At 42.1% G+C, this 23,411-nt stretch overlaps 1 protein-coding gene across 2 annotated transcripts in view; it reads left to right on the top strand.

Annotated features, from left to right (window-relative positions):
- Window positions 1-250: 250 nt before the first annotated feature.
- LOC137522551 (LIM homeobox transcription factor 1-alpha-like) overlaps window positions 251-23,411 on the top strand; it is a 136,167-nt gene continuing 113,006 nt past the window's right edge. Inside the window, exons 1-3 of one of the 2 annotated variants that reach the window (XM_068242631.1) lie at window positions 251-551; window positions 2,219-2,300; window positions 5,086-5,272. In XM_068242631.1, coding sequence (XP_068098732.1) covers window positions 2,225-2,300; window positions 5,086-5,272 — 263 coding nt within the window. In that variant the 5' untranslated portion in view covers window positions 251-551; window positions 2,219-2,224. Of the gene's footprint in view, window positions 552-792; window positions 830-2,218; window positions 2,301-5,085; window positions 5,273-23,411 lie in introns of those variants that run through there. The other variant, XM_068242632.1, reaches the window with a different exon arrangement.

Genomic DNA, 23,411 nt, shown 5'->3' with positions numbered 1-23,411 from the left:
CTTACAAAACGCTCATACAAAACACTAGCGATTGCGATTAGCGATAGCGATTTGTAGTGGGTTCCAGGCCTCAAACGGAAGGGAAAGTTGTGAACCAATAACTTCAAAGGTTCATAAATATACTCCTTGCATCATGTATAAACTGAACCTTCCTGCGTGATGTGGTTAGGTCGTGCTCCCAATTAATATCAGATTATGTATGCCCTTATCATGTGATCTCTCCATACCATCCAGCTTTGCGATATGGGATATAAAGTAGAGAAACTAAAGGGATGGCTGTAATAAGGAAGAAGCTGGATGAACGCAGAAAGGAAGACTTCAGCAGCCAAAGGAGGAGAGGCGGGCCCGGGAGAGGGAAGACAGAAGGAAAACTGGAAGGAACATCAGGAAGTTTGTATCCACTTTCCCTGAAGTGAGAAGGGAGGGGTACCCCAGAAGCGATGCACGGGATCACACACCACATCCCTAGTGATAAGACGGAGATCAGTGACTAATAGAGACTATTGGAGGAAACTCTGAGCTCCAGCCTGGACTGTGGAAGCAGATCGCAGGTAATCGGCTCCATCCCAATATCCCATAAAACAGCGCAGGCAGCGAGCACACAGCTCTGCCAGTCTCCCGGGTGGCAGCAGAGTGACAGGTGTCAGAGGCTGGATCTGGGGACAACGCTGGTGGCCAGTGAGTGCCGAGAGGGGCCGGTCTCTAACCTGTGTGCAGGAGGTGGAGACAAGTCCCAGGACAGAGGCAGCTCTGCTCCTTATATCAGGATCACATCACTGTCTCCTTATATCACCACCAGGACCTGCCATCCCCTTTCCTGTACATCTGGGTGAGTGCTGCCCCTCTCCTGTCTGTACTATTGCTGCATTACCTTATCTCAGGACCACATCACTGTCTCCTTATATCACCACCTGGACCTACCATTCCCTTGTCCTGTTCATCTGGGTGAGTGCTGCCCCTCTCCTGTCTGTGCTACTGCTGCATTACCTTATATCAGGACCACATCACTGTCTCCTTATATCACCACCTGGACCTACCATTCCCTTGTCCTGTTCATCTGGGTGAGTGCTGCCCCTCTCCTGTCTGTGCTACTGCTGCATTACCTTATATCAGGACCACATCACTGTCTCCTTATATCACCACCTGGACCTACCATTCCCTTGTCCTGTACATCTGGGTAAGTGCTGCCCCTCTCCTGTCTGTGCTATTGCTGCATTACCTGTATGGATCGATTCCTCTACAATTTTACCATTCACACAACTAAAACGTATCTCTGTATAGCTCAATACACACCATACAATCTTGGTTGTACAGATTTACCAAATCTATGTAGTATAAGGGCCAACAGATTGAAAATACCTTGAATGATTGATTGGATAAGCTCTTATACTACATGAAAAGATTGAACAACCCAGATTGTATAGTGTGTGTTGAGCCTATGTCTGATCTAGCTGTTCTTTTATATATTTTACTAACTTATATACTCCTGTGTGTCGATCTGTATAAAGTTACTGCCTTTAAAAAAAAATCATCTAACTCTCTCTCTCTCTATCTTTTTATCTTTCTCTCTATCCAGCCTTCTATCTATTTATATTTTGCATCTATCCATCCATCCATCCATCTATCCAGCCATCTATCTCATCTCATCTCATCTCATATGTTAAATTTTGCCTGTTTGTTCGTCCTCACTTCTCTTTTACATTTTATTTATTTTTTAATATTTTATATCCTAATTTTTAATTAATTTTCTATGTGTTTTTAGATATAATAGTCTAGTTAAATCTAAAATACATTTCCTTAAAATATACAAGTTACTTTAAAATATACATATATAAAATATACAAGTTATCTCTGTGCCAGGGGCATATCTTGTGCTGTATTGTTATAAATTAGCGCTAATACTGGCTAGTAATGGACATGTAAGCAGTGATTAATGTGTGAGGCGTCTACCTGCCTGGGTGGTCGCAGTATGGCTATGAAATTACTGCTCAGGTGTAAAGATACCTTGTCTATAATTCACAGGTAATGCAATGCATGCTGAGGGGGTCTAATAACAAGAAAGCGAGAATTGTTAGACTAAATTGAGATATATATATATATATATATATATATATATATATATATATATATATTATTATTGGAGAGAGTGATATGTAGTTAATAAGGTGTCTATTTTTGTCATGTGTCCAGGTCTGTGACTTTCTGTGTATATTTCCAGTGTGTCATGATGCTTGATGGGCTGAAAATGGGCGATAATATTCAGAATGTCATAGAGAACTCGGCAGCTCTGTCTTTATTCGGTAAGTGGCAGTTGTGGCATCGTGTGTTTATTAGGACTGTGTGTACTACTGGATAGCGGGATCAGGTGTAGACTGGAGTCTTCCCAGGAGATGCAGCTAATCATTCATGTACTCAGTAATAATAATAATATTACCACCTACATGTGCCAACGGCTGGTATCACTCAGGACATTTCTTTCCAGCCAGTATTTATTCTGAACTAGTTCTTATGTATTTATAATCAGAGTTTTGCGTATTGTGATTGTATGTTCGATTATATGGTCCTATATCATATGACCGAGCAGCCAAGAAGTGCAATTAATATACCTTATTTATATAGACCGATACATGATAGAGATAGATAGATAGATAGATAGATAGATAGATAGATAGATAGATATGGGATACTTTATCTGTGACATTATTTAACTTTGTTTGTCCATCAGTATCAAAAACTGCCATAATTGCGTTAGAAAATGCAAGATCAATAGTTAGATAATGTTATATATGTTAAACATTATTTGACTTTAGATTTATCCAGCAGCATCCAGAACTGCCATTGTGATAGACATACAGACAGATAATTTTATATATGCTGACAATTATTTGGCTTTAGATTTGTCCAGCAGAATCCAGAACTGCCATTGCTTTAGCTTTTGAAGTTATTATCCCCTTATTATTAGTCTTTAAATTGACATATGTGTAATATAGGAAAAGTGCCCAGTGTGCGAGTAAAGAGCATGTGTCTGTGTATGGAGGGATAAGTGGTGTGGGATGGATGGAGGGATGGGTGGTGGTGTGTGTGGGACGGGGTGGGATTACGCTTGATAGAGTGAGCCCCCCTCCCCCCCTCTACATTTATTGGCCAGGCAGTAATAATGCAGCTCAGCAGTCGGGTTCAGGAATCACACCTCGGGCTCCGCAGATTTAATAAAGAGAATTAACCCTCTCCGCCCCGCGTGCCTAGGGGAGATCCATTATCTTTTTATGAGATTTCCAGGGACTTCATATCTTCCCCAGCCCTGAGACGGGGTGCAGAGACAAATAGCTGTGCCTATTCAGTTACAGAACAACACTCTTCCTGTATATCTATCTACAACTGGCTTCAGGAATCTGATGTGTGACAGATATATAATCAGCCGGCTATGGCTGTATATGGAATATGTAGCTTGTCATTGGAATATCATGCACACCGCAGCATGCCATGGCCAGAGACAGAGGGGCACAGAGGGCCATAGAGAGGTCCCCAAACACCGGCAGACTGACAGCTGAGGACAGAGCGAATACTGTACAGACACCTGAGTCCTCCCTCATCACACAGCCTGGCCATTCACATGCTGGATGTACACATAGATACATAAGATAGGCAACTGTAATATCTACATGCAGCAAATATATCAGCAATATACAAGTAATGTAGCGGGTACTGCTCAAATGAACTCTAGGTGAATTGTAACATTAGGTATGCTATAGTCTGCTCGCAGAGGTATTGCATTTATTGTAAAACATTTGCGCACACATTATAACAATGAATGTTATTAACTTTCGAGAATCAAGCATAAATAAATAATATATAGTAAATAAAACATGTATAAATAAGTACTGTTGTGGCAGTGATAACATGCTTTAAACAGAAAAAACAACTACTTTAGTGCGTCAGTGTCTTTAAGAGAGAGAGAGTCACCCTGAGCTGCTTGGTTACTCTGTTTAAGAGAGAAGTATCTAATAAAGATGTCAATCTAGAGGTTGTGCATATGTCGGCGCTTTATAAATGAATACTGATAATAACCATACTGGCAGCATTGTATAAATGACTTGTCTCCCTCTGGTAAGGGAAATAGTGAATTGGCTGGTTGGGTTTAAGCATTTTTTATTCAAACATCCCATTCTAGAACATGGAACGAAAAACTAGAGGAATAAATAAAAATCCTCATTATAAGACGTTTATTATACGCATAAAGCCCGCAAACGCAACAATAGTTGACCGTGAAATGTGACATCGGGCATCGCACATATATCTACAAGCGACGCGCATCCGATTCTAACTTCCAAACTTGTCGCATCAATTGATGAGAATGGGTACCAGTCATCTGCCCAATTATTATTAGGATGCCAGCATTATTCCTCTATCAGGAATGATTTGTGACAGTTTTAAAATGTATTTGGAGAATTGCTGAACTCTTTTATTATTTGTATTATTAATTATTATTATTTATATAGCGCCAACATTTTCCACAACGCTCTACAGAGTATATTGTTTTGTCACGTAACTTGCCCTCAGAGGGGCTCACAATCTAATCCCTGCCATAGTCATATGTCTATGTATCTATCGTGTTGTGTGTGTATCTGAATCTACGACAATTTAGGGGGAAGCCAATAAACTTATCTGTATGTTTGTGGGATGTGTGAGGAAACCGTAGTGACCGGGGGAAACTCACGCGCTCCTTTGTTGTAATACACCTGTTAACTTAGGTACTGTCACCACCAGTTCACAGTATCGTCAGCAGACCCGAGTTATTGATGTGGCTTTTAATGAGTACGCTTATTTGCTCCGTACAGATTTTAAACTCGGTCAGTCTGATTCCCACGTGTGTTGAGACTGTATTGGTTACATATGATTGTATAGCATTGTGATATGCATAGCAATATTGCTGTACGGGTGATGGAGCTGCGGCTGTAGAGTATCTCCTCTGCAGGCTGTCGGCCCAGTAGATGGTACCCGCAGATCACGCTGGTATCACTGATGGAGGAGGCTGGGGAGTCCTCTGTGAGCACCGTGTGATTGATCGCTCTTCTCCTCTGGCAGGACGAGCTCTGGATCAGAAGTGGGTGTGTGAAGGCTGTGATCGGGCGATCTGTGATCGATTCCTTCTGAGGATCAGTGACAGTCTGTGGCACGAACAGTGTGCTCAGTGCTGTGCCTGCAAGGAGCCTCTGGAGAGCAGCTGCTTCTACCGAGACAAGAAACTATACTGCAGAACCGACTACGAAAAGTAAGTGACAACACGACCCCCCCCCCCCCCCCCCCAATATAAATACTGGTTTCTGATTGAGAGGATGATTTGCCATCCAGTATCAGTTACAAACTGGCTGTGACATCATTCGGCTCACTGCATGTGCTGAAAGGGTTGTTGTAACTGGATAACTGGAAGAAAGTCACGTTTCCAGGAATAGCATTCGGCTAAGTACATGTCTTAGCATGTTACACACCTTCAATTTTGATTGGCCAATCATTAGTCAATTTTACTACCCCATGGAGTATGAGAGTTTATCTACACGATTTATTTCATAGTATTCAAAATCTGTTGACTCATACTACATGGAGGTAGTAAAATTGGCCAATCAAAATTGAAGGCATATATCAGGCTTTCAGGTGTGTACACACGTGAGATTTAAATATTTGCATAACGAGGAATCAATCTACTGCATAGGTTTGGCGGAAAGATTTGAACGACAAATCACTCTAACGATCTTGTACACATGCAAATGGTCAGTTCATGCAAAATAATCAAGAAATGCTTTGGTAGTCCATTCACTTCCTTCTTCTTCAGGCTTGCTCTCACAATTGTTCAGAAATATCTGACGATCTTGTACACGCCTTGCCGAAAGGAAAAATCAACAGGGACAGTTTTTGACAGATCGAAAGACAAACATCTTTTTTCATTATCTTTTTAGGTCAATGAGTACATTTTTTACAAAGATTATCTGCCTATCGGTTGTTGATCGTTCATTTGAAGAGACTATTATCTCACATGTGTATGCAGCTTCTTTGTGCAATTTTTATTTACAACTGTGTATCATTGGAAGATGGGGTAGTATTGGGGAAGCTGTATTGAGTTGATGAACCATTGTGTGAAGATTTAATGAGCTTGGTTGAAGATAGTGGAGACAGAAGATAATGTTTGTGGCCATAAGAATGTTGTCGAAAATGAACTGTTGTGACATTTCCATTTATTTAGTGGACAATTTGTTCTCTACAGTTAGGTTCGAAACATGTTAGTTGGAGTACTCTTTTACCTGCTTGGGATACGTCCTGAATAAATTTGTGGATTGAGGAGGCATCGTGCGGACCTTTTCTCATTTGATACTGTGTCCGGGCTGGGCAGCCCTTGTTCCAGCACTGTCTCCCCGTTGTGAGTTGAGCGGTATTTCTCTTCGTCTATTGGTAGATTAGATGGCACCTGCCACAATGCAAATGTACACGTCTAATTTTTCACACATCTGCGCAAGGTAAATATAATAATCTCAACAAGTGACCTTCAGGTAAAAACACAAAATTCCAAGTCAACCATTTATTGTATCAGGAACAGCTGATCATATTCCACCTATTGCCAAATGTTTGGAGGAACACATATAAATTGTTCGTTTACAATCATTTTTTTTTGTTTTTTTTTTAACTAATAGGTGCAGGTGGTGTCTGTCTCTAAAATTTGGATAGATGTGTTTCATTTTATATTGCTGTATGGTTGATAACCAGTTTATGACTGAACATACTTCATAGATAGTTTCTGGTGTATAACACATTCATTTTATTTTGCTTTTCTGCATGGCAATATGATTGTAGAGAATGACAGTGACGTTTTATCTGACACCACCTTTGTTTGGTCTGTTTTTGTGCTTTAAGATATTGTTGTTAGTTTTAGGCAAGATGAATCTTTGAAAACCCCATGTCCTTAAAATGATGCCCTTTTTCACCAGGATTTTTTATGTATATAATAACAGTGGCAAAGTGGCACTACACTACAGAGTAAATCATATCTTCTTTGGCTGTAGCCTGAAATGTTTCTTGTTGGACCTGATTTGTTGTATCTGTAATATGATTAGTGTGTTTTTGTATACTACAGTATCTGTAATGTTCATTTACTCATTGTAGGGTGTAATGGTGAGGACAGTGTGAATTACAAAGTATACAGAAATATGTCAGGATTTAATAAAAGAAAGATTAATATTTTCCCACTGCAGCTATTGCGATTTGATATAAAAATACTATTAAACTATTATTGCATTGCTATGAAAACAGAATTGCTATTTGCTCTGTGTAATGTAGATGTGCAGCTGTGAAACACTTTTGGGGTTATATTACCCTGATCTGTTTTGTGATAAGATTGCTATTTGTTTCTCCTTTACAGTAGAAGTGATGAGGATTTGTACAGTATAATATTGTTGCTGGAAGGTCCCCAAGTCTCCTCTTCTAGCTGAGATCAGCCTTGGCAGGGATAGTGAACCTGGAAGTGTATGTACGTTGCAAGGGGATAGAGCCTGTGTAGTGCCACAAAGGATTTAGACCTCACTGGGCATATTCATAGTACTGCGTTGTAACCAATCACATTATTCTAACTCGTTGCATGCAGGCTTTGTATTAGGGCCCGGTTCACATTAGCATTAAAAAAATGGTCTGTTCGTGGATCCTAACGCAATGGATCGTAATGGATGCGAATGGATCCAATGTTAACCTTCTTGATCCGTTCACATTGGTCTGTTAGAACATATCCATTCTGCACGATCCGCTGAACGGACCGCAAATTTGGTTCTGCAGCAATTTTTCCAGACCTCTGAGCTCAGCGGAACGGAAATGAAAGCTGAAGCACTGCACTGGGGGCAATGAGAAAACGGAACATTTCCTCACACTAGTGAAGAAATATGGGGAAACGAAATGGAAGCAGCTGAACGGCAAATGGAGTGAAAACGGATCCGCCTGACCGGTAATCAGATCCATTTTCATGGATCCTGTTTGCCACTATTTGTCAGTGTAAACTAGGCCTTAAAGGGACTCTGAAGTCTCCCTAAAATGACATTATAGTCCGACCTAAAACGCAGCAGAACCACGGCGGAAAAGCCCCTCGATCACCCCAAACTCGCAGGGGTACAGGGCAGGCAAAATCCATGACTTTCTTGGTCGTGGATTTTGCTGCCGCCTCTATGCGTGTCACTCAGCGTGTATCTCCGCCTCTCCCCCGCCCCTCTCAGTGAAGGAAGACTGAGAGGGGCGGGGGAGAGGCGGCTATCGGCAGAGCTGCGCTGCCTCTATGCGGAAGTTGCCTCCGTGTACCCCCGTGAGTTTGGGGTGATCGAGGAGGTTTTCAGCCGCGGTTCTGCAGTGTTTAAGGTCGGACTATAATGTTAATGAGGTTTTTAAACTAAAAACCTCATTTAGGGAGACTTCAGAGTCTCTTTAAAGTCTATTCTCAGTCTCCACTACAGTTCAAACTCATTATAATGAATGTGTGCTGCAATGCACTCCTGTGAATCCAGATTCAAAGTTGTTATTTTTTTTAAGAAGTCCTAGGGTGACAATACACAAGACAATCTAACTATGCAGTCTTATGACTTCTACAGTTACTTTGTAAAAGTTCAAAGAGGCACTGTAGTGACATACAGTGGGATGCGAAAGGTTGGGCAACCTTGTTAACTGTCATGATTTTCCTGTATAAACCGTTGGTTGTTACGATAAAAAATGTCAGTTAAATATATTATATAGGAGACACACACAGTTATATTTGAGAAGTGAAATGAAGTTTATTGGATTTACAGAAAGTGTGCAATAATTGTTTAAACAAAATTAGGCAGGTGCATAAATTTGGACACCACAAAAAAGAAATGAAATTTTAGTAGATCCCTCTTTTGCAGAAATTGCAGCCTCTAAACACTTGCTGTAGGTTCCAATGAGAGTCTGCATTCTGGTTGAGGGTATTTTGAAACATTCCTCTTTACAAAACATCTCTAGTTCATTCAGGTTTCATGGCTTCTGAGCATAGACAGCTCTCTTTAACTTACTCCACAGATTTTCAATTATATTCAGGTTTGGGGACTGAGATGGCCATTCCAGAACGTTGTATGCGTTCCTCTGCATGAATGCCTTAGTGGATTTTGAGCAGTGTTTAGGGTCGTTGTCTTGTTGAAAGATCCAGCCCTGGGGCAGCTTCAGCTTTGTCACTGATTGCTGGACATTGGTCTCCAGAATCTGCTGATACAGAGTGGAATCCATGCGTCCCTCAACTTAGACAAGATTCTGAGTCCTTGCACTGGCCCCACAGCCCCACAGCATGATGGAACCACCACCATATTTTACTGTAGGTAGCAGGTGTTTTTCTTGGAAGGCTGTGTTGTTTTTCCTCCATGCATAACACCCCTTGTTATGCCCAAATAACTCAATTTTAGTTTCATCAGTTCATAGCACCTTATTCCAAAATGAAGCTGGTTTGTCCAATTGTGTTTAAGCATACCTCAAGCGGCTCTGTTTGTAATGTGGGCGGAGAAAAGGCTTCCTCTGCATCACTCTCGCATACAGCATCTCCTTGTGTAAAGTGCACCGAATGATTGAACGATGCACAATGACTCCATCTGCAGCAAGATGATGTTGTAGGTCTTTGGTGCTGGTCTGCGGGTTGACTTTCGTTGCTTCTGTTTATCCAATATTTTTATTGGTCTGCCACTTCAAGCCTTAACTTGAACTGAGCCTGTGGTCTTTCATTTCCTCAATATGTTCCTAAATGTGGAAACAGACAGCTGAAATCTCTGAGACAGGTTTCTGTATCCTTCCCCTAAACCGTGATGGTGAACCATCTTTGTCTTCAGGTCATTTGAGAGTTGTTTTGAGACCCCCATGTTGCTACTCTTCAGAGAAAATTAAAAGAGGAGGGAAACTTGCAATTGACTGCCTTAAATATTCTTTCTCATAATTGGATTCATCTGTGTATGTAGGTCAGTGTTCACTGAGCTTACCAAGCCAATTTGAGTTCCAATAATTAGTTCTGAAGGTTTTGGAATCAATAAAATGACAACAGTGCCCAAATTTCACTTCATTTCACTTCTCAAATATCACTGTGTGTGTCTCCTATATGATATATTTAACTGACATTTTTATCGTAACAACCAACAATTTATACAGGAAAATCATGACGATTAACAAGGTTTCCCAAACTTTCGCATCCCACTGTATATTAGAATGCAGTAAATTATTCAGGATATCCACTTCTACAGTAATATTATTGGTTTCATCATCAGAAACACTTCCTGTATCTACAGTATATATTGCTGTATATTGGTATGTAGCCCCACCCTCCCAGTGATGCTTAGTCTAGGCTTTTTAGCTTTGTAGAAATCTACTCCCAGAGCATTCTGTAACATCATGTATATTTTCTACTAGCTTTAGTAAAGATCTCCTGACAGCACTAAAGATGTGGCCACCTGTGATAACTATTAGAATGTGAATTAGGGTAAGAGAAGATTTTAAAATGGTCAAACACTGACTAAACACTTTTTATATTGTAAAAAAAATATATATATATATATATACAGTGGGTTGCAAAAGTATTCGGCCCCCTTGAAGTTTTCTACATTTTGTCACATTACTGCCACAAACATGTATCAATTTTATTGGAATTCCACGTGAAAGACCAATACAAAGTGGTGTAAATGTGAGAAGTGGATCGAAAATCATACATCATTCCAAACATTTTTTACAAATAAATAACTGCAAAGTGGGGTGTGCGTAATCAGCCCCCTGAGTCAATACTTTGTAGAACCACCTTTTGCTGCAATTACAGCTGCCAGTCTTTTAGGGTATGTCTCTACCAGCTTTGCACATCTAGAGACTTAAATCCTTGCCCATTCTTCTTTGCAAAACAGCTCCAGCTCAGCCAGATTAGATGGACAGCGTTTGTGAACAGCAGTTTTCAGATCTTGCCACAGATTCTCGATTGGATTTAGATCTGGACTTTGACTGGGCCATTCTAACACATAGATATGTTTTGTTTTAAACCATTCCATTGTTGCCCTGGCTTTATGTTTAGGGTAGTTGTCCTGCTGGAAGGTGAACCTCCGCCCCAGTCTCAAGTCTTTTGCAGTCTCCAAGAGGTTTTCTTCCAAGTTTGCCCTGTATTTGGCTCCATCCATCTTCCCATCAACTCTGACCAGCTTCCCTGTCCCTGCTGAAGAGATGCACCCCCGAGCATGATGCTGCCACCACCATATTTGACAGTGGGGATGGTGCATTCTGAGTGATGTGCAGTGTTAGTTTTCCGCCACACATAGCGTTTTGCATTTTGGCCACAAAGTTCCATTTTGGTCTTATCTGACCAGAGCACCTTCTTCCACATGGTTGCTGTGTCCCCCACATGGCTTGTGGCAGACTGCACTTATTTGTAGCTTTAGAAGAGGACTATATAGACTGATGCAATCTCAAAAGACGGCAAAAATATTCTGAAAAATATTTATTAACACATGTAGAAAAACATCAAAAGAACATGGTTCTTCAGTATCACAGTGATTGGTCTTAGGAATGCATAAAGATTATTTAATTCGACAAGTGGTTGCAGCTTGGCAGGTATTGAACTTTAAGGCAACGACACATGTTCGTTTCGGGCTTTTATAGAAAATTATATGCGCCCTTCATCAGGCCGTAATACCAGATTCTGTGCAGTTCAACCAGAGGAGGGGACCAATCAAGCAACGAAGGCTAAGTACTGGGGGGTGTCTGAACTTACCAGACACACAAAATCTTCCCAACGGCTGGGGACAAGCGCTGCAAGGTGGGTTCCCACCTTGCAGCGCTTGTCCCCAGCCGTTGGGAAGATTTTGTGTGTCTGGTAAGTTCAGACACCCCCCAGTACTTAGCCTTCGTTGCTTGATTGGTCCCCTCCTCTGGTTGAGCTGCACAGAATCTGGTATTACGGCCTGATGAAGGGCGCATATAATTTTCTATAAAAGCCCGAAACGAACATGTGTCGTTGCCTTAAAGTTCAATACCTGCCAAGCTGCAACCACTTGTCGAATTAAATAATCTTTATGCATTCCTAAGACCAATCACTGTGATACTGAAGAACCATGTTCTTTTGATGTTTTTCTACATGTGTTAATAAATATTTTTCAGAATATTTTTGCCGTCTTTTGAGATTGCATCAGTCTATATAGTCCTCTTCTAAAGCTACAAATAAGTGTTGGTGGGTAAAGTGGATTACCCTGAAAAAGGACTGTGTTTTTGATCCTTCACAATACAAAGGACCGTACCTCTAGATTACTTGATAAAGATTGTGGCAGACTGCAAACAGGACTTCTTATGCTTTCTGTTAACAATGCCTTTCTTCTTGCCACTCTTCCATAAAGGCCAACTTTGTACAGTGCATGACTAATAGTTGTCCTATGGACAGAATCTCCCACCTGAGCTGTAGATCTCTGCAGCTCGTCCAGAGCCACCATGGGCCTTTTGACTGCATTTCTGATCAGCGCTCTCCTTGTTCGGCATGTGAGTTTAGGTGGATGGCCTTGTGTTGGTAGATTTACAGTTGTGCTATACTCCTTCCATTTCTGAATGATCGCTTGAACAGTGCTCTGTGGGATGTTCAAGGCTTTGGAAATCTTTTTGTAGCCTAAGCCTGCTTTAAATTTCTCAATAACTTGATCCCTGACCTGTATTGTGTGTTCTTTGGACTTCACAGTGTTGTTGCTCTCAATATTCTCTTAGGCAACCTCTGAGGCCCTCACAGAGCAGCTGTATTTGTACTGACATTAGATTACACACAGGTGCACTCTATTTAGCCATTAGCACTCATCAGGCAATGTCTATAGGCAGGGCCGGGCCGAGGCATAGGCTGGAGAGGCTCCAGCCTCAGGGCGCAGTGTCGGAGGGGGCGCACAATTCATTCAGCTGTCATTCCCAATTGTGTTTGAAGCAGAGAGAAATAAGAAAAGGGGATACATGGCAGTGACTGCAAGCCAGATAACTAGAGATTAAGGTGTTGGGGAGGTTGGGGGCCCTGGGGCACCTATTAGTCTAATAGCAATCAGTGTGTGAAGGCTGGGGTGGGAGGGATGGAGGGGCGCACTTTGCTGTCTCAGCCTTGGGTGCTGAAGGACCTTGTCCCGTCTCTGTCTATAGGCAACTGACTGCACTCAGATCAAAGGGGGCCGAATAATTATGCACACCCCACTTTGCAGTTATTTATTTGTAAAAAATGTTTGGAATCATGTATGATTTTTGTTTCACTTCTCACGTGTACACCACTTTGTGTTGGTCTTTCATGTGGAATTCCAATAAAATTGATTCATGTTTGTGGCAGTAATGTGCCAAAATGTGGAAAACTTCAAGGGGGCCGAATACTTTTGCAACCCACTGTATATATATATATATATATATATATATATATATATATATATATATATATATATATATATATATATATATATATATATATATATATTCATTACTTTAATTTTGCTACAGTTCTTATTTAACCTCCCTGGCGGTAAGCCCAACCTGAGCATGGGCTGTGATTTCTATGTGCACAGCGGTAAGCCCTTGCTCAGGTCGGGCTGTCAAAAATCTGCCTACTGCTCTGTAGCACTGGGTCCTGCGCACGATCAGTGTTGCCAGCGGGACCCAGGCTTCTCCCCCCGAACCCTTTTCTGCAGTTTTTCGGGTGCCGGGATCCCCAAGTCCCCTCTATTCTTCCGGGGACCCGGCAGCCAATCAGTGCGCGGCGGGGGCGTTGTGATGTCACGGGGCGGGGCTAATCTTTAAAGTGGACCTGAAGATGTTCAGATCCAAAAGTAATGTAAAAGAAAATGCATACATGCATGTACATACATACATGTATGTACGTACATGTACGTTCATGTATGTACATGCATGTATGTACATGTATGTATGTATATGTATGTATGTACATGTATGTCTGTACATGTATGTACATGTTTGTATGTACATGCATATATAATGAGAGTTTAGCATCATTTGTGTCTAATCACAAGTTGCAATTTGATCTCTCCCCTGTGTCACCTGACTGCCATGGCAGAGATGGTAGAAAAGCTTTTTTGAAAGCACAGGATGGTAACAATATAGCCATTTGGTTCCCAACTGCTTCTGAGCTAAGTGCTTCTGCCATACTGTTACCGATTTTTGCCCTTTTTTTGACTACTTTCTGCCTGCCGCCTGCACCGACCTCTGCCCTGATTTTGACTATTCTCTTATTTGTACAGTTTCAAAATGTTTAAAGGGAAGGTTCAGGGAGGGCTGTAAAAAAATAAAAATCAATATCCACTTACCTGGGGCTTCCTCCAGCCCTTGGCAGGCAGGAGGTGCCCTCGCCGCCGCTCCGCAGGCTCCCGGTGGTCTCCGGTGGCCGACCCGACCTGGCCAGGCCGGCTGCCAGGTCGGGCTCTTCTGCGCTCCAAGGCCTGGCACTTCTGTGTCCCACGCGGGCGCGCTGACATCATCGGACGTCCGCCGGGCTGTACTGCGCAGGCGCAGTAGTTCTGCGCCTGCGCAGTACAGCCCGACGGACGTTCGATGATCTGCTTTGTAAAATGCTGTATACCCATATGTTCCTTTGGTGGTGGTAAATTTCTTTTTTAAACAGCAAGTAACCCAGAGATGAAAGTCTCGCACAGACCCAGTCTGTAAGGAGAAAAGCAGATACCTCCAAAATAAACTTCTGCTGGTCCCTGGCTCTCCTCTTCTTCTTGGCAGTGTAGGTGGTTTTCCCTTGACTTTGTTGTGGATTTCCAGCCAGTATTTCAGTGTCTTCAGGACCATTCAGGCCATCACTTCTGATCTCGGGAATAGAAATGGGTAGCAGCCCTGTTAATCAAAGTCACTCCCTTTACCCACCTATGGTGCCTATTACTGGAAGGGGTGAGATGTGGTGTCCATCTTGGAAAATGTGTTGGAAAACCTTCCCTACTATCACTACAGCAGTTGGGGAGAGGAAACCTGAAGAGAAAGGAAAAGAGGGATTGGCTACCAGCAGGAACCATACTGGGTAGGTGAGTATGTCTTTTTCTCCTTATAGGCAGGGGTGCAGCTAAGGTTTTTGTGGCCCCAAGCGGACTGTAGGAAGTGGTCCTATCGGCGAAAAATGGGTGTGGCTATCCCGCATAAGTGGGCGTGGCCACGTCATGTGGGTGGCGCTGGAGGGTGGATTGGGGCGGGGCTGTTTGCGGGGAAAAATGGATGTGGGGTGATTGAGGCACGCGCGCCGCGCCGAAAGATGGATTTGGCCATGACATTGTATGGGCGGAGCTTAACCGTAGCACAGCAAATATAGCCAACTATGACCATTAAATAATAAATGCAGCAACAGTTACCCCAGACACCAGAAAATAAAAATGCAATTTGTGCAACATTTCAGCAGAAAACAAACAGAATTTGGGCCACATTTCAGCAGAAATCAAACGCAATTTGGGCCACATTTCAGCAGAAATCAAACGCAATTTGGGCCACATTTCAGCAGAAATCAAACGCAATTTGGGCACATTTTCAGCAGAAATCAAACGCAATTATGGCACATTTTCAGCAGAAATCAAACGCAATTAGGGCCACAATTCAGCAGAAATCAAACGCAATTTGGGCCACATTTCAGCAGAAATCAAACGCAATTTAGGCCACATTTCAGCAGAAATCAAACGCAATTTGGGCACATTTTCAGCAGAAATCAAACGCAATTATGGCACATTTTCAGCAGAAATCAAACGCAATTAGGGCCACATTTCAGCAGAAATCAAACGCAATTTGGGCACATTTTCAGCAGAAATCAAACGCAATTAGGGCACATTTTCAGCAGAAATCAAACGCAATTTGGGCCACATTTCAGCAGAAATCAAACGCAATTTGGGCACATTTTCAGCAGAAGTCAAACGCAATTTGGGCCACATTTCAGCAGAAATCAAACGCAATTTGGGCACATTTTCAGCAGAAATCAAACGCAATTAGGGCACATTTTCAGCAGAAATCAAACGCAATTATGGCACATTTTCAGCAGAAATCAAACGCAATTAGGGCCACATTTCAGCAGAAATCAAACGCAATTTGGGCACATTTTCAGCAGAAATCAAACGCAACTAGGGCACATTTTCAGCAGAAATCAAACGCAATTAGGGCACATTTTCAGCAGAAATCAAACGCAATTTGGGCCACATTTCAGCAGAAATCAAACGCAATTATGGCACATTTTCAGCAGAAATCAAACGCAGTTTGGGCCACGTTTCAGCAGAAATCAAACGCAATTTGGGCACATTTTCAGCAGAAATCAAACGCAATTAGGGCACAATTTAAGCAGAAATCAAACGCAATTAGGGCACATTTTCAGCAGAAATCAAACGCAATTAGGGCACATTTTCAGCAGAAATCAAATGCAATTAGGGCACATTTTCAGCAGATATCAAACGCAATTAGGGCACATTTTCAGCAGAAATCAAGCGCAATTAGGGCCACATTTTCAGCAGAAATCAAACGCAATTAGGGCACATTTTCAGCAGAAATCAAACGCATTTAGGGCACATTTTCAGCAGAAATCAAACGCAATTAGGGCACATTTTCAGCAGAAATCAAACGCAATTAGGTCACAGTTCAGCAGAAATCAAACACAATTAGGGAACAGTTCAGCAGATATCAAACGCAATTAGGGCACAGTTCAGCAGAAATCAAACACAATTAGGGAACAGTTCAGCAGATATCAAACACAATTAGGGCACATTTTCAGCAGAAATCAAACACAATTAGGGCACAGTTCAGCAGAAATCAAACACAATTAGGGAACAGTTCAGCCGATATCAAACGCAATTAGGGCACATTTTAAGCAGATAAACGCAATTAGAGCTACAAAAAGAAAAGAATTTACTCACCTGGCACTGGCAGAAGTCTTCTCTCCCCGTCTCCTCTCCTGGCCGGCTCCTCAGGCGCGCAGTTCGCACGGAGCTCCCTCCCTCCTCCAATCTCCCGCGCTGATTGAATGCAGGGCTACGGGAAGATGGCCACCCGAAGCCCTGTACTGGAGACATAAAATAGTCTCCAGAGCAGGGCTTCGGCGGCGGCCATCTTCCCGTAGCCCTGCTCTGCCAGCCCCGCGGGGCTGCGGGAAAACAATGACGTCACGCCGATGTCACGGAGCTGCCGAGGCCCTTAAGACCTTGAGGCCCCAAGCGGCCGCGTGGTCTGCTTGGTGCCTCGCGGCGCCACTGCTTATAGGTTATCTTTGTAGCCATGCCTGAAATTCCAGTTACCTTAGTAGAAGGGACTATGAACCCTGCCTTTCACCTTTAGAAATATTTATATACTTCCCTTACTCTCTTGCTGTTCTTCTATTTGTAACAGTGCCCCACATTTTGAACAAGTATGCAGGCAAAGGAGTCAAGTCATCAGATCAGGAAACAAATACTTAGTCTGTAGTTTAGGGCCATTTGCACACATGGGGCTTGATTCACAAAACCGTGATAACTCATATCATGGCCACGCTAGCATTTTGCGTGCGTTATAACGTGCGTATCGGTTTACGCGCACAAACACGTTTTTGCGCCTAAACGCAAATTTTTCCATGCAATTGCACACAAAAATTCATGTTTGCACGTGAAAATTCGCGTTTGCGCACATAAACCGCTACGCCCGTTACAACGAACGCAAAACGCTAGCGTGGTAGTGGTATGAGTTATCACGGTTTAGTGAATCAAGCCCATGGTGTGGTCCGATTTGTGCTTGGCAATAGGGCACACCGCACCACACCATTGAATGCAGAATGGTCCCTGCGGCAGATTGCGCTGACAGGGAACTCTGCATGTACCCCCCCGAACGTATACGCGAGTGACGTGAGACGTCACTTGCGTCCAAACCCTCACTTATATGCACTCTTCCAGACAGGAAGTGCATCACGTGGTTTCTGCATTATGCATTTGCGTGCCGGACCTCTACCACTACAATCTGTAAAAATTGTTGAGGTACCATTGACTGCCTTGCAATCGTGTGCCGTACGGTACTGCTCAGCAATGCTCTGAAGCCTCTGCGTCCCCCGTACTACTTCCTTAGCATTGCTTCATGTGATAAGTTGTGACGGGGAGCGGTAGGGAGAGAGTAAGCGATGTGATGTGCTGCGCTGTATGTGCAAGGGGGCTGAAAGGTATCATAGGCAGAGAAGCATTACAACAACCAAATAAAGCAGCATTTTTTAGGCCCCTTGCACTTATAACATGTCGCAGCACTCTTTCCCGCTACTCCCCGGCCGCAGCTCAATAATCTAACTGAGAATGGTCACAGTACCCATGGTGCGAGGCGATGCAATAGAAGTGGTTCAGGCGACACTGAGCCTGCAGTGTGTTGCCAAGTGGTATGAGCAGTAGCGCACAGCACACAATTGCATGGCAGTCTGTAGAGATTGTTGCAGTATTTGTGGAATGCGAATGCGCATCACGTCAAAATTGTGTGGCGTACTTCCTGTCTGTATGTGTGCGCATGACTAAGGGAACAGATGCAAGTGATGTCTGACGTCATTTGCATACACGTTCAGGTGGAGGGGGCATGCAGACTTCCCTGTTAGCGTAATCTGCAACCAATCTGCATGCAATGTTGCGATGTGATGCGTAGTGCATTAATCTGCAACCAATCTGCATGCAATGTTGCGGTGTGATGCGTGGTGCATTGCAATGCGGTAGGCTCTTCTGCTGCGTGCAAATTGCATACAATGAAACAAAAAGATGTTATATTTGATTTTACATGTGATTTGTGTCCAACTTTTGGAGAGTTTAGAAGGTACGTCTGCAAGTTAAATGAGATTTGCCAAAACAGAGATCCTGTAAGAAGGATATTTAAATTTCAGTTGCTAAATATGTCCTTGTTATGTACTGCAGGAGAGGTGTGCAGAGCAGAAACAAACCTGTTCACTTCTATACCCCTTACTGAAAGTAAAACTTCTGTAGAAATAAAAGTATTTTTTAATTCATTTCAGTATCACTTTAATTCATGCCTTGCTTTGATGAGGACCAACAAGTCTGATCAAGCTGTATGCATGTTGGACGAGCATTGCGCTGTAACAGTAATAGACTATAGGCATGCTTAAAGTTAACCAGAGCTGTTGAAAAAAGAAGAATTGATAGTCACCCGCGGCTTCCTTCAGCAGCATAAACTCATCTGAGTCCCACGCTGTCCTCGCGCGGTTTGCTGTTCAACCACTATCTGCTCCGGTACCAGGCTCAGTCGAGCTCAGTCTGGGTCTACTGCTCATTAGGGATGGCCCACCCTTGGAGAAGCACATGATCGGTTGATAAATTTGTAAGGCTCTGATTTGCTGATCATGTTCATGTGTTAAACCAGAAATTCATCTCAGCAAATCAGAGCCTAACAAATCTGTCAGCTGATCAAACAGATCAGGTGCTTCTCCATGAGTTCTCCAAGGCTGGGCCATCTCTACTGCGCATGTGCGGGAGGTCCGCACCAGGTCACTGAGATGTGGCGCCCCTCCGAGGAGGAAGATGGGAAAGCACAGAGCCGCAGGCTTGTACATTGAAATGGGGGGATGATACAGAGGGCAGGAAGGGAAATGTCATTTTTGATGGAGATGGACTTTTAAGAATGTTAAGGAGGCTGAATAATATCACAAGTATATTGCTATCTAGCTAGAAATCACAATAGGGCCATAGATACAAAACTGCATAGTAACATTAAAAAGATATATCTAGATGTGATCAATCTACAGCTGCAATAATAGGAGAATGATAATAATAATAATAATATCAGCTGGCCATGCATAATGAACGTCTATTATATATAGTAGATAGTGTAAACAAAGCAGATGACACTGTAGGGGACCTGTAAGATATTGTCCCATGAAGAACCTAACAAGTGTCAGTTATCTCTTGTTTGAATACATATGGCATTTATTTTCTTTTGGATCATATGTACATATACAGACAGATCTATATTTATTGGTTCAAAGAGCTCCCTTTCGAGATGTTGAACATTTTCCGAAGTGCCTTTATTCCTGTCTACAGATAGTTTTGCTTAAGGGTTTAATTAGCTCTTTGAACCTGCTTCTGTCCAAAGACTGAGGGATCACCAGAGCTATTTCTGGAATGTCCGAGTGGGTCATAATCAGTAGCCCCTGCTGGGTGTCAGCCCTGTGGCTACAACCTTTGTCATCTGCTGCAGAAACACTGTCTCCGGACACCTCTGCTCGCTCTCCTAAGTTGAAAGGTTACAAGTGTTTTCAAGTTTTACACTTCTCTCTTTTCAGCTTTACAAGTGTGTGTGACATAATGCTAAGAGTGCAACAGGGCTGGTGGATGAACTCCAATCCCATCATTTCCATTGTCCAGTACAGATATTTCTACATACAAAGTAACTATAGCTTTATTAAATAATTGGTTGTATGCATATGTGGCGGCTGTGGTCATAAGTGCTACATACAGATGCGCACATGCTGGCTCTATATAGGGTCATATCACACAGCCCTGATCAAGTAAATGAAGCTGAGTTTTTGTTTGTATGGGTCCCCTGGTTGGAACCAACACTATCACTATCTGCACGGAGTTTGTATGTATTCCCCAGGTCTCTGTGGGTTTCCTCTGGGCTCTCTGGTTTCCTCCCACGTCCCCAAAAAATACAGGTAATTTGACTGGATTCCCCCTAAATTGGCCATAGATTATGATGGACATATGACTATGGTAGGGATTAGATTGAGATCCTCTCTAATGGACAGTTAAGTGACAAGATAACATTTTCTGAACAGAGCTATGGAAGATGTTGGCACTCTATACATACTAAATAATAATAATAATAATATACAGCATGTATTGTATGAATCATATAATGTTATTCTGATTTTAGGGTTTCCCAAACCTGACCCCAGGTTTCACAAGCAGTTTGGCTTTGTGGCAATACACAGAGGTATACTATTTAGATTAAAACAACAGTATTTGGGAGAGAGTAGATTTTAGGGAGTGGATTCTAAGCTTGCTCAGTTCTTATTGGCTTGCAAGGAACACCTGTTGACAGTAAACTGTGTTCAGATCAGAGCAGCACTCTCTCGCACCCTGGTCTGGTGTTGCAAGGAGCAAATCACTGCTCAGTCTGGGTAATTGCCCCCTTTATCACTGATAATAAACAGCATGGTGCACGATCAAAGTAGCTGAATAATACTGGAGTAGGTATGGAAAATCTCGCACACAATCGGGCAAATCTTTGGACGTATTTATAACTGCTGCATACAGTAAAAATGCACTGAGCCAAAACACTTGAGGTGTGGTTAAACTTGTATGGGGCATCTGTAAATGAAAGCAACTATTTCTTGTGCTGAATGTAGGAAATCTATTTTCCACTTTGGCATTGTGCTTATTGGCAGTACAGCAGGTGGTTTGAGTGCTTAGCAGAAAGACTTACCAGTGTTTTGGTTATGGTTTGGGCACTATTGCTTGGCAGAAAAGACCGGTGTATTGATGGTGTTTTGGGCAGAGAAGATTTCCCAGTTTTATAATGGTGTTCCCATAGAAGATTTATTTGCAGAGGGACTATGTGTTGGATGCCAGGCAATAAAGCCGAAAAGAAGACAATAAAAAATGAATATCTGTTAAGCCTCAACTACACGGTACAATTTTCCATCAGATAGACAGATCTATTAGATAGATCTAATAAAAAATTGCATCGTGTGTAGACGTCCAAATTGTTTCAGATCAATTTTGCAATAGATTTTGCTTTGCTAAGTAACCAAAATTGATTGCAAAATCGAACACAATCCGATTGGACCGGTTGGAAATTATCTAATAGATCCATCTAATAGATCTGATCTGACGAAAAATTGTACAGTGTAGATGAGGCTTTAGGGGGCAATAAGGAATGGTGGAAGATAGTGTAAATGGAGGGTCATTATTGGGGGAGATTGGGGCAAGTTTAATTTAGGCATTAGAAGTGTAATATCTGAGGTTATAGATTAAGATTATCCATCACAAAAGAGGATTATATTAAGGATATATGTGTTGAAGTTAAGGGAGATTTCATTATGGGGAAGATTACATTTAGACATCAGTAACAGGGATTTTGTTAAGAAGGTAGATTTTACCATGTTCCCGCCACCATCTGATTAGGAGTGATGGTGAGATTTGAGAGGTGTCACTCTCAGCCACGCCTCTTCTCCCAGAAAACAGCACAGCTCAGGACTCTTCAGCATGAATCAGCCCACTGATCATGGGCAGCCACATGACCCTTTTTCCAATGGAGTACCATTATTTAGGGACTTTCCTAATGTCTTAGACTTGGCTTACATGACTATAGGGAGAGAGAGGCATAACTTTAATTAAAAAAAAAGGAGGCTGGACAGGAGATTTAATGCATAAAGCTTTTATCACATAGTTTTTTAAAAAGTTCTAGAATAATAAAATCAGCATCAGCCACCAATGCTGTAATCTACAAGAGAAGAAACATAGTGAAGGCAAATTTACTTTCTTGGTGACCACTTTAAATATCAAATTGTGCAATACAATTCATATTTTTTTAAGTTCCCCTTATAGGATACTTGAGATGTGTTGCAGACTTTAAGCCAGTTCATGATAACTCTCCATAGGTACAGGATTCTGGATGGTGCATCCACATTTTTGACTGTATGACATTATTGAAATTACAGAGTGATTTAATATGTATTGATGTTGTAATTTGTGATGATTTAGCATTGTATGTGGTACTGGTGGCCTTTACGTGACCTGACTATATGCTGCTCATTTTGTTACGCCTATGCCTTGTGCAAGTTTGAAAGCAATCAACACTCCATATAACAGCTACATGTTATTTTTCTTAGGAAGCAGACTGTGTTATGTGAAATGCATCAATGCATTCTTATTGGCATTGTATTTGATTATTCCTACTTGTAGAATATTGGTGTGAAATGTGGATTTTGTAGTTCTGTGTTTAATATGAGTAAAGAAAAATAAAAGGCTTGAAAGTAAATGTACTGACTTATGTCCAAGGGCATTTTATTAAGCAACAAAGCAGTTGGAACAAACTTACAGTTCACAAGACATGGACGAGTTGCCCAGGCTGGTGATTTTGATGGGGAAGATCTGATGGGGAAGATCTTTGGGCAAAGCTGTGAGCAAGCAGTGTTTAGACGCAAAGTAGCTGTCAGCTGTTTGGATCTTCACCTGCCTGAGCATCCTGTCTGTCTCTTCTGAGCTGTAAATGTGTCCCATTGGCTTTGTTGTTTAATAAAATAACCTTTGATATAATCAGTCCCTTGCCTTTCTATCTCTCTTTCTTATTACATAATAGTATGTATCTACTAGTAATGCTGCTATGCTGTTATATTGGCACTGTGCAAAGCAGCACGGAAAAATCCTGTTCATCCTATTTGTCTTTGTGGACACGGATCTCACCCAGTTATTATG

This window comes from Hyperolius riggenbachi, chromosome 6 (genome assembly GCF_040937935.1).
Source record: "Hyperolius riggenbachi isolate aHypRig1 chromosome 6, aHypRig1.pri, whole genome shotgun sequence".
Taxonomy (NCBI): domain Eukaryota; kingdom Metazoa; phylum Chordata; class Amphibia; order Anura; family Hyperoliidae; genus Hyperolius; species Hyperolius riggenbachi.
Note: the sequence above shows the minus strand (reverse complement) of the source record. Positions and strands in the feature narration are given on the sequence as shown.